At 32.4% G+C, this 13402-nt stretch overlaps 1 protein-coding gene across 1 annotated transcript in view; it reads left to right on the top strand.

The window, feature by feature from the left end:
* Positions 1-2283, top strand: part of LOC111038288 (homeobox protein B-H1-like) — a 53436-nt gene extending 51153 nt beyond the window's left edge. Inside the window, exon 2 of the mRNA XM_022321334.1 lies at positions 1363-2283. Coding sequence (XP_022177026.1) covers positions 1363-1784 — 422 coding nt within the window. The 3' untranslated portion in view covers positions 1785-2283. The remainder of the gene's footprint in view (positions 1-1362) is intronic.
* Positions 2284-13402: the final 11119 nt, after the last annotated feature.

The raw sequence follows: 13402 nt of genomic DNA, 5'->3' as shown, positions 1-13402 counted from the left end.
CTCGCGAGCGCGTTTGACAAAACGAACCCTTCTCCGCTTTTTTACGGCCGCGGCGATAAGTCTTTTCTGCGCGGGCGACCGTATAGCGTATACCGTATATTAATATTATGTTCGTCGTATATATATAATATTGTATATGTATGCGATTTTTTCAAATATTTTTCGCCATGTTCTCGCGCCGCTGTCCCGTATTATATTATTTGATTTACGTCGTTTCACCATCGACAACATCGCTCGGCTTTTTATTATTAGACCACTACAAGGCGGTTGGCCGTCGTTATACGTCTCGTGCATAATATATATAATATACCATATACATTTTTTACTTATTCGCGCCGCCGTCTTAAATACGTCCGTCACTCGTTATATTATTATCAGGCGTGTCAGCGGCGCGATTAATCGAAAACGTTTGCGCCCGGAATCGCGCGTTTCCGACCGAATCAAGCGCGGCCGGCCGCGGGTCAATCGATTGTGCACACCCGGTTTGTACGTAAACGATACATATAACACGCATGTATATATATATAATGTATATATTTGTGTGTGTCTGTTATGTATATATACTCCGATTGCATACGCACATAATATATATATATATATATATACATGCAAGTATCTAACCTAATTATGTATATAAATGTATACGAACGCCGTGTCGTATCGGCGAATCGCGACCGTCCGCACTGCAACTATTTAATATGATGCTACTGTGTGTATTGCGGCGGTTAACAATAATAATCACCGAACGTCCGAATTCCGTTTCGTCGCGGTCTCGGATCATCGATAATCCGGAGCTCGTGTTCAATATCCGGGCTATGACCGAATTGCGGACGGAAAACCCTGCAAGTCGAGAGCGTGTCAATGAGATGGGCAAAACCACAATTAAGCGCATTTCTCACGGACATTGTGGAGGCGGTGTAAACATACTACCTATGTACTACTACAGTTGTATAGTGCCTATAGTAGTATAGTAGGCTTTATTAATTGAATCGACTGATCGGGATAGTAATTCGACGAGTGTCTTCAAAGATCTTTCTGAACGGTTTCGAGTAATAATAAAAATAAAAAAACGACCAAATTCCCTCATATTTTGTTTGAATCCGCTGTTTAGTTTGATGTTTGTGCCGAACGCTCGAATAAATTAGGGTATATCTCCTTTAAACCACCGATTATCAACCACGGTGACATCCTGATAAATACTTCTCCGACTAATATAATTGTGTCTTGACATGTAAAAGTCTGGAGTAATGTCTGTGCGTTTTCTAGAACTTATTTTCGTTGGTACCGAGACCTGCCACATCAAACCACTTGCGCATTTTACGACTCGTTTTTTTAAAACAATGTTTTCTTTTTTGTTCACAGATACCAGTTCCAGTCATCTGAACCTGTTCAACTCGCGGTCCCAGCCCAAGAAGAAGCGCAAGTCCCGCACCGCATTCACCAACCACCAGATTTTCGAACTGGAGAAGCGATTCCTCTACCAGAAGTACCTGTCGCCGGCCGACAGGGACGAGATCGCGTCCAGCCTGGGCCTGACCAACGCACAGGTCATCACGTGGTTCCAGAACCGCCGGGCCAAGATGAAGCGCGACTACGAGGAGCAGAAGAAGGACCGGGAGACGTTGGCCGCGCTCAGCGAGCACAAGATATTCTTGGAGACGGCCCAGAACATGGGAATACTCAAGAAGAAACCACAACCGGCTTTGGCGGTGGCGGCCGCGTGTGGTTCGCCCACCGATCACCTGTTGCAGCAACAGCAACAGCCGGTTAAGTACGACGAATGAGCTGCTCGTTGGTTATCGCGAGTGTGTATTACACATTAAAGTATTAAATGTAATATTCTCTATTAAATGCGTCGTCGTCGTCGTCGGTAAAATCTGTATAGCAGTCGAGTCTTCAACAGCTGCCCCATATACAGCACACGATCTATGTTTAGTCTGTAATAATTTTATAATTATTATAAATAGTTAATAAAAAAAAAAATGAATAACGTTCCTCGTAGGTTTTCTTACTTTTCTGATAAAAAAAATTCAATCTTAATAATATAAGCCTCCCCGAAGACGTATAGTTATCGAAAAGACGATACCTTCTATCACCTGCGCCCATCGCCCGTGGCCGGGTAGACAATGATATTGAGATCTCATTTTCTTTTTTTTTGCATAATAATATCGTAGTAAGTAGACCTAACCTAACGATATCGGCTTGTGAAAATGTAATGTTCCACGTACCAACATGTAGTGCTTACTGCTAAGTATTTATTTTCCGATCGGCGGGGGACAAGAATCAAACAATTTAAAATAGCATTTCGGCCACTGTGTATGAAATGGGTGTATTATGATGATGAGGGGCGATCAGGTGAAGACGATGGGGGTCCGAAACTGCCGGACAAAACATTTAATGCGTGCGTCCTAGTCTTTCTCACTATATTATATTTTACACACGACTTCTATATTATTATTGTTATTATCATCATTATCCATAAATAATAAATATTAAATTAATAATCTAAGTAAACGTAATTTATAGAACAATAATGGTAATAATAATTATGATATCAGTGTGTGTAGAGCTACATAATAATAATAGTACCTAATTATGTCATGGGAGATCGGTATAATGTAATATGTATCGTTTTTCACGTTAATATTATTATATAGGAGTAAATATTATTATAGTGTTCTTCGTTTTTAAGAGATTGTTGCAAGTACAATAATCCTAATATTAATATCCATTATTATTATTATTATTATTATTATTATGCGTGTAGTTACAAGTTATTATATTTATTATACGTATGACCATATTATTATTATATTAATGTTCGGTAAAACCAAATTAGTCTTAAGGAACTAGATCAATTGAAATACATTTTTATATAATATTATTATCCTTATTTATAAAATGTAATTAAATTTTTTTGTACAAACGCGTTGGCCCCGACCGGCGGTCGCCACAAAATGCACATAAAACTTGTACAATATATTTTTAGATTACATTATAACATAATAATATTGTACAATGTACATGTGTGTCTACTTTTGTAAATACTCCGTAATTTATACTTATATTATATATTATTATACTAATAAATTGTTCGTACACTATTATTATATACATTATACATATTATATACAATATACATGTATAAAATAATGTATGTAATGTATATTATATATTATTACTACGCGCTTGTTATATTTTGTTTGTTTGTTATATATTATATTATATTTTGTTCTTACTTAATTTTTCGTTAACCCAATACCAAAAAAACAAAAAACACAAAAACATTTTTTTTAGATTTTTTGCACTTTGTTCGTATTCATATTTGTTTACATTATTATATTATTATATCGATTAACTACAACTACTATACTATATAAATCATAAACTATAATAATATATTTGTACATATTATAATATTGCAGAATATAATATTATATATTATACACACGCATTATAAGACAAATTTTTGTTCTATCCCAATCAATTTCCATTGTCATGTCGTCGGATAACTGAAAACAGTAAATAAATAATTAATTATATTTTATTTGTTCGTACTTGTTGTATATTATTATAAAGCAGGACAAATCTGAGGTCGAATACCCTGTAAGTGTGTTTTGTGCCCAATATAACTTCATATCCTATAGCTATGTAACTGTTTTATGTGCACTTTTATTGTATACCTGAAAATCTCAAAGTCTGTGCTGTTTTAAATATTAATTATTAATATCGTAATACTCTACAAATGTGCTGACGAGCAATCAAATATTTTAAATATTTTAAGTCTAAGGTAGTTTCTGTGGAATCTGCGGAACGAGGCAAAAATTTATATCATTGCAACTACCAGTGCGTATGTTCCAAAAACGAAATTATCGAGTTGCAGTATGGTGGGTATTATATTAAATAATCGTTCGCATATCACAAAATATATAATGACGTCTTCATGAGTCTCTGCGGTCCATCCGACTGGAAGTACACCAAAACATTCCACTGTGTAGAATAGCAATAACCGTGATGTCATTTTAATAGCATACAATAGTCACACGCCAGCTATTCCTCGTTGATTTTAAGAGATGAATCTTTTAGCAAATATCCGCTTCGTATAATACACTGTCCGTCGAACAAGTTGTATCTACTATATTATTTAATAACGTATACGACAATAGTGGCATAATAATAATAATAATAGTTATATAGTAACGTAAATAATCGAAGCCAATAAACTGCGTTGACATTTCTGTTAGGCAATTATATGAATATACATAATATATTTTACGAAAAACATGCGATACGACATATTATTATCTCTCGATAGTAATAATATTCCTAAAAAAAATAATATTCTCCTCTTAAAATTTGGCAACGGACGTTTAATTTTCTATACACACGAGCTAGTGTATTAGAATAACCTAAACGCCACAAGTCACGATTTCGCGATTTTGCGTAGACGTGGTAGTATTTTTCCATACTCGTATTATACTAAATAAATACAACTGTCGTGGTTAGATGTATAAATACAAACGGAGAAGGTAAGCGATATTACACGGATATCGTATGTTTTCTAAATATTATAGCATCGCAAGACGTATTTTTTAGCTGTACACGACCGCACAAACATCTATTATTGAGCTGTACTCTCCGCGGTAGGTATATTATAACAATCATACAATATGATATCTCATATCTATTGAAGCTTATATACAGTGTGATTCTCTATAAGCATGCTCACCCTATAATTATACTCTTGAATTACTCAAAATAATGTATTAAAATTCTGATTTGCACACTTGAAGACCGTACTATTTTCGAATAGATACATGAGATTTTTTGTACCGCTTGAGGATATAACTCTGTGTCAGAACAAACCACTGTTTTTTTTTTCAAGTAAGAAACTGCTCTTTTAAGTTTTATAATTGTTCAGTAGATATTTTTTTAAAAATTTTTTAAATTTAAAAACATGAAAATTATCAACAAAAAAAAGTCCCGCTAAATAATTTGCGATAAAAATGGGGTTCTCATTTGAAAAATAAAAGTTTGTTTCTCCATACAGGGCACTCTTCAAGTTGTATAACAAATGGCAGACATTCGAAAATATGGTCTTAAAAGTTTTAAAAATCAAAATTTGAATAAAATATGTACTATTAATTAATAGGTAAATAGGAAATTGGGGATGAGCGTGATGAAAATATCATCCTGTATGCAAGAACATCACTTAAGTCTTGCACAGTCGTAAGTCACGAACGTCCATCGATGACACGCGTACGATATGACCATAGAATAAAATTATGTAGGTAGGTACTCATTTATAAATGTGTATAATATTACTCACATATAATTATTATCGTATTATTTTATTATTATATCGCATGCATTCCTTTGTATGAGGTATTTAGAAAGCTCGTCGCAGTCGCGTTACTATGCAGATGATGATGACATATTATATATTATTCAATTATAGGAATGTTATATTATATTATGTTGTTATTGATAATTAATATTATAATAATTATTGTTATTATCGTTCAATCGACATGTGCGAACGCTATTGTGTTTCAACACGCATATTGCAGACGACCTCCGAGAGTGGCTTTACGTTGGCTTGACGATAACAATGTATTATATTATACAAAATACGAGTATGATGTTATGATAAATATGTGTGTCGAATGATTATATTATTGTCCTCACTTAGTAGGTATATGGACGATGGCCGGGCGCACCACATTTTAACATATTATTATAATTTAACGCCTATTTCGGTTGATATTGGTACCTACATCATTTTCAATATAATATTTTAATTTCTAATAATGAAAAAATATTAAAATGTGTATGCCCAATATTATGTTGACTGGAAATCCATCGACTGGGATTTTAGGTGGACCGAGGTTTTAATGTCATTCAATTCATACCATCGTGGCTTCGAGTTCATAGTCTAGTCCACGAAATTAGTAGGTACTACCTATATATTATTATTACGTATTAACTCTTGTTACTTCTTTAATACGCTGTTCACTTCTATTTTTCAACCTTACGGACAGATAAATTGTTCGACTAGAAGCTGACTATAGTCGGCTTGCGACCAAGCAAGAAAATAATATATTAATAAACAACACCGTAACCTATACATATACTCGTTATCCGACTATGGCCTTAATTTACGACCTATACGGACATAATAATTTTATTGCACGTGGTGCTATATATATATCTAACTCAAAAGAGCCGCAACGGTCAAACATCACGTTCACTGTGCACGCTGTATAACGTGTGGCATTATAGCGACTGACCCCGTACGAAGATTTAAAGACCCTGAAAATGACATCAGTACAATTGGATTTATTCATCTACATAATGCAGGTGAGCATATACGATTGAAAATAATTGAGATAGTTTTTCCACCTTTTTTTGTGTGTCGTCTCAGGAACGTAGTCATTACATCGCTGGTCCTAATAGAATAATATATAATATCGTCTGCAGCAGAATAGAATAATCGATTATAATATTATATTGTTGCGTTGCTCTATCTTTATTATTATTGTATACAATATAACGATCTACGTACCAAATAATGTGATAGCCAGGGGCGTATTTAAGGGTGGGGCCCGAGATGCCGCCCGCCCTCCCATCAACAATATGTCGTGATTAAAAAATCAGTTGAAAATGTGAAATTTAATATCGTATTGTGTAAATAAATATTACTTTCAAATATACGTCAAACCTATTTATTTTTTTCCTTACACTGTAAGACTCTAAAAACTGTTTATAATAATTAACTATTATATCAATATTTCCCCGTGCCATGTCTCCTATTAGGTATGAAGTGTCCTTTGACTACAGCCACTTCAGAACGATATTTTTCATCACTGACCAATAACAATAATTATTGAGATCGGTGTGAGAGAAATCGAGTGTATGGTATGTATTCTATGTTATAAGTGCTATGGTGTTGTATGACACGTCTAGAAACTAAATATAATATTAAAACCGATAGAGCAAAAAAGTTAAGACACATTTGGAGTATAATATTAAACAATAATATATATCATCTAATATACCATTAGCCTTTTGCCCTTTTTAAATTATTATAATTTACATATTATTAGCGAAAATGTCTACATAACGTATAGACGTATAGGTATGCCAATGAAAATTTATATCCGATAAATGTTTATATTTAAATAAATTAGTAAATAAATGTGTAGGCAACAGACTATGCAGTAGGTAGAGATCCGTCACTCTTCACAAGATTGTCCAAACAATAAAAAAAAATACTCAATCTTTCCAGAAAAAATATGCAATATCGGTGTGTACCATATAGCCGAACACAAAACACATCGATCGGAACCAGGATGATCCGCAGTCCGGCAAAATATAAGATATGTATATCACCCCGTATATCACTCTACAAACACGCGCTCACCGCGTATAGCCAAGTAATATTTAAATTGATTTGAAATCGGTAAGAAAATGAAATAGGTAGGTTTATACCGGGCTATACAATATTACATACGTGCATAGAGGTACCTGGTATAATATACCTGGTATTATAATATACATAATGCGCGACGATTCTCGGCGGCCGCTCTTTATAATATTTATTAATGGATAAATAATATATCATTATTAAACTAGTTTTGTGTACGTTAAACACACGCACACACGCCGCACTAATGAAGTTAATCGTTAACTGCAACATCTGTTCCCCTCGTAAATATAGCGTTTTTTAATGTTTTTATCCAATACAGTAAATATACGTGTAAATTATATCATAGTATAATATATAGGTAGGTAATATTATATAGTCTCGTTTTTTATTATTACATTTTTTTCTATGGCCGTTTCTGTCTTGTTTGCCCGTATTATACTCGAGTCTGGAGATACACTACACACACAATTACATTACATAATTTATATAAAAGACTACTCGGTCCGTTGAATGTTATTTTATTTATTGTAGACTATTTTGAGATGTCCTTTGACATTCTATACTTCTATAGTGTAGGCAATATTGTTTTTACAACTTTTTCTTCGGTAAATTGCGTCTGATAAATACTACAGTGTTACATACTCGAATGCTAGCACATTGTTATAATATGTTCCTCTACACTAAAATATATAAACACTCTGCTTGATAAGTTTATCAGTAACTACATAGACATTTTATTTAACATAATATAATATTTGTTAAAATATACATGACTTAGAAGTGTTTTACAGTGTTTTACAGTATTTTTAATTATTGCTTTAATTAAAAAAAAAAATTGTATAAGAAGTAGGTATACAGATTATACGTACACGGCAGTAGTAATAATTTTTTGATGAAACGTTAGTATAGAATAAGTTTATTATGATAATATATCGTACCTATGTTGTATGTATTCGTATTATGATTTAGCTGTGAAGTAGGTAAATACTGAATGGGTTGTATAGTATTTAGTAGCAGTATTTATTAAGTACCTATTCTCATTACTCACCCTTTAATAATGCATTTTATCTTGCATAGTGGCCTTATACTTTTCTAGGCCATTATGTGTAGATTAATATTTTCCATGAGCAATGAAATTTCAAAAATATTTAGAATAACGTTGAGCTATTTATGCCACTCAAATAATATACCAGGGTACGCCAGTGTTAATTTTAAGAGTATTGTGATTTTGACAAAAATTATAGTTAACACCTACAGCATTGCTGATAGAAAAATAAATAATTGCCGATTATTTTACCGAAAAAATCATTTTAAATACCCTCAAAATTGAATTATTCTTTGTTATCGGACGGTACGTCATCCTTTCCTGGGCCACTCAACAAGGCCCGCCGGTGTCAAGTGGAAGGAGACAGAGTTAGTGAAGACTTACTAAATATTATGTAAATACATCTAAGACATAATATACAGCAAAGCTTCTTCCACAGATTTTTCTCTCATTTATTTTACGTATAATCTAGTATGTTTATTTTACGTTTGAATAATTTATACTTGGTCGAAGTCCCCCACGGTTGACTAGGAACGCATATTTTTTGTGTCATCAGTTCACCTACCCACTGAAAATTGTTCAAGTCAATCGTTGGATATTTGTAATAAGACAATTCGCAAGTGACAGTAACTTCATAACGGAATATTTCTTTTAAAACTTTAAGCATTTTTTTAATGTTACAAATCAAAAACCCATGTTTTTGATGCAAAACGAAGCTCTAGATAACCAAGAAACAAAAACATTTATTGTGATTTTCGCCGTAGAAACACAATAGCTAAGAGCCTAGGCGTTACATAACGGGTATATATAATTCATATATTATTATTGTTAGGTATAACGTTAATGACGCACGTTTGAGGATTAAATTAATTCGGATGTCCGTTGTCATCGCACCGTGTTTTGCGTCACATTATGATATTGTGTTATTATCGAAGACTAATTTATTTTGCGAAACACGTCAGCATCGCACCTACTTCTTATATAATTGTAAAGGATATAATATTATAATGTGCTTATACAATTATACCCTTTCGTATATTATGTATCTCACTCCCCCCGCGATCTCAGTTTTGCTGCAGACCGATATCGCATTGTTATTGTTCTAACCGCATAATTTATATTATTGCAACTTATAACTCATATTTATGCCATGTGCGTTCATCGTTGGAGCGTAAATAATTTATAAAAATCGATTGCGACTACGCTGATGTGACGTGTCGTGGGTACAGAGGCGTATAGAATTCGTGTTATTAGCGGCGGTAGGTCGCAGGTATATAGGTATTCGATTATGTTCTGAACTTATAAAACCTGGTTAAGTACCTGAATATGTGTTATAATAATGTAATAATATCATGCATATTCGTAGAAAAAAAAATGCTCAGATGCAATAAAAATTTGCTGCCAAAGAGTGTACTCAAAAATGAAACTAGTATTAAATACTACAATATAAGTTATCTGCCGCTGCAGTGTGCTACGGCCATAGAGGTACATTTTTTATCAAAATCAACTACACATCGGTGCTTAATGAAACACAAAAAAAAGTTTCGAAAAATGGTTAGGGTTAGAATTCGGATTTTACGATTACGAAAGCCTTTGCTATATATACGCCTACATAATATAATACTCAATAATTGTACCTATACATACATAATTATGTAATATTATACGTTGGAATGCTATTTTATATGGTAATTCAATTTCGATTTAGCCATTTAGAGGAAATACGACGCCGACAATTATTGTAGGTCCGCCGGAAGCCGTCTGTTCGAAAAATAAATAAATAATTTAGGTATTATTCATTTTACAGAAGAATTCAACGATTTTATCCACATGTAGTGTAATAATATATGCGAGCAACGTAATAATATATATTATGCCTAAGAAGGTATAGGTATAGGCACTATAATGAACTCTTAATTCGTACATTACCTATATTAGATATATTTATTACTCGTAGACAGTGCAAACTATATTTTACATCGAAACGTACATTTTCACCACAACTAGGAACCTACTCGCCCACAAGCACCTAATCTTTCTTAACATCGCCTCGTACAGTATGGTTGGACAAAAGGCCAAGTTATAAATTACAATTACGTATCGTTTTGAGGTTGCAGAATGTTAAATTTCATATGCGCACAGCAAGCGCGTAAATTTCATTAAAAATAATAAATTGTGCAGTGTGAAGTTATAGGTTTCGAAATACAAAATCAATTAAAAATTTAAAAAAAACCTCAGATTTATGCTCTGTGTTCAAATGGGTCCCTCGACAATAAATCCCATGATAGAGTGGGCTTGTGTAAATTCTACGCCACCGTTTTAAATTTGTAAGTATACCTTAATTTATTATTGTACATTATGCATTTAAAAATAAAAATGTATAAGAATACAAATTAATTCATTTCTGACATATTGTATGATGTATTTTTTTTTTAACTTAAACTAATTTTGTAAGTGGCAGTAGGTACCTGTACATAAATTATTAATTATACTAGTTAATATTGTAGTTGGTATGGTGTTAATAATTATAGAGAAATACTTTACCTCGGGTGTTTACAACGAAAGAAAGTGACGATTAACAAATATCTGATGAGTAATGCGAATACGGGTTTTACGGTTTACTACGTCTAAAAATATTATGATTCATTTTGATATGTAGTTAGAATATTAAGGTCTTTGCACACAAGCATAATATAAAATAATATGTGCCTACGATAATAATATTGAAAAAATGGTATAGATAATAGATAAATCATAATATTATATGATTATATTATTTATTACAAATATTTTAGTAGTAGCTCCGAACATGCGTTTCAAGTGGAGTAAGTAACGCAGTAGTTTTTGTGACTAACTATAAAATATATTACATGTTACATCTAAATATATAATTATGAACGTATATAAATTATCATTTTTTTAATAATGTAGAGAAACATTTTTAGGGTGGGAAGGTGATTAAAAATGTGTTTGAAAGAGCATGCCGTCGTCGCTACTGTCAGCAATTCCGGACCACTATAATAGGTTATCACGTTCACATTGTTATTTACCAATCGCCTTAGTATGATGGAATACGACTAAACTTGAAATCTATATAAAAAAAAAAATGTGGAACTCGTTAGTTTTATTATAGATTTCGAGTTTACCTCGTAATTGGGTATGTCACTTTAAAGTTTAGAGGATGTTTCAATTTTAATTCAATAATAACCCATTAAGTATTCGAAAAAAACGTTGTGTCAGTCTCTATTTCTAAGGATATTTTATAATATATTTTTACTAATAGGTATCAGTGATCTATTCTTCTATTAGTTAATTAGTTATATACGAAGGCAGAACTAATTTTTGCCAAAAACATCACCCATGTCATATTAATAATTATTATAATTTATTATTTTTATTAATTTAGTCGTCAATAACGATGTGCCATAGTCCTAGAGTACGATAGGAATAATATAGGTTTGTGGTATAAGTAGTTCAAAGAGAACTAAAATATTTTTTATAATAAGGTACACCTTGTCTGTAAAAATGCTTATATTTAATAATAATATATTTGTGGTCGATTCAAAGTCCATTTATTCTTTTTTGATTTACAACCAAATAAACAAAATCAGTTTTGTGTATCTAAAAATATAAAATAAATGAATTATTTTTAGTAAACAATCTTTAGTCCAAAGTAGAATTGACGAGGCTGTATTGCAAAAAATCCAAAAACAATAAATTAACAAACGTATATAGAATTAAATTAGTACGATTAAAATGTAAATCTTTTATTACAGTGCATTTCTATTAATTTCTCTAATTTTTAAATAGATACTTTATAAGCAAAATATTACATAATTATTTTATAAAATTAATTTTGACACTAATGAATTCGACTAATTGTGATTTTGAACATTAAATTGCAACGTTGGCACTAACATGTCAAACCAGAACGGCGTAATAATTTTTAGAGAAAACATAAGTACGTAGGTATAAAGGTAGTAAAATTTCGTCAAAGGAATAAACGTGTTAATTTTACAGGTATTTAATTAAATGAACGTTGCTGTCTTCAAGCTACGACAAGCTATTAAAAAAACGCATGTGATATAATATATTATTGCTCATAATATATTTACCGAACACGGCAAAGCACCTAGCCAGGATATAAAATGCAATTTTTTTTTTTTACGGAGGGATAACGCACAAGCTATATTTTAAGCGTAATAAATGTATACCCATAACGTTCGTGATGTTTCAATGTGTTATAATCAACTAAAATATATTATTTTTTTTTAATGACAAGCCCGTATTGAACACTCACACACACACACACACACACACGCGCGCGCGCGCGCACTGTTGTAAGTAATAAAAAAGTTTTCTTCCGAATAGGTTTCGTGTACAACGATAACGCAAAACAGTATATACGTAAATTATTATATCGTATTTCTTTATTAACTGCTGCATTAGGTACATAGTCTATGACCTACTGTGTTGTAATCACGTTTTATATACTGTACAAACGGGAAAACTACAATACAATACTACTCTACGTCCGTGATTTTAACACTTCGGCAGGTAGGTAGGCAATATGCAAAACCACTTGGTATTAGTCTAATACCAACGTATCTTGGACTTGGACACTGTGCAATAATTACATATTAGCACCTATAATTATATATTTGTAGAAAATTGAGGGTTTCCAAAAAAAGATTATGGCCATATCGGGCAAACATATCGCTTTTTGCACGGACATCAGTCCCATGAATGCAAAACTATATTACGTGTAGGTATATCTATTTCCACATGGTTTCGAATAATTTGATAAGTAGGTATGTTTTTTTGTTCTAGAAGCTATGGGTACACTCGAATGCACACGATTGTCTATCGTTCTTTACCTTTATTCGCATTGCACTGCTGGCCATCCGTCTATTTTGGGCGTTTCAACT

Source organism: Myzus persicae, unplaced genomic scaffold (genome assembly GCF_001856785.1).
Source record: "Myzus persicae strain clone G006 unplaced genomic scaffold, MPER_G0061.0, whole genome shotgun sequence".
In the NCBI taxonomy this organism is placed as follows: Eukaryota; Metazoa; Arthropoda; class Insecta; order Hemiptera; family Aphididae; genus Myzus; species Myzus persicae.
This window is presented reverse-complemented; position numbering and strand designations above follow the sequence as displayed.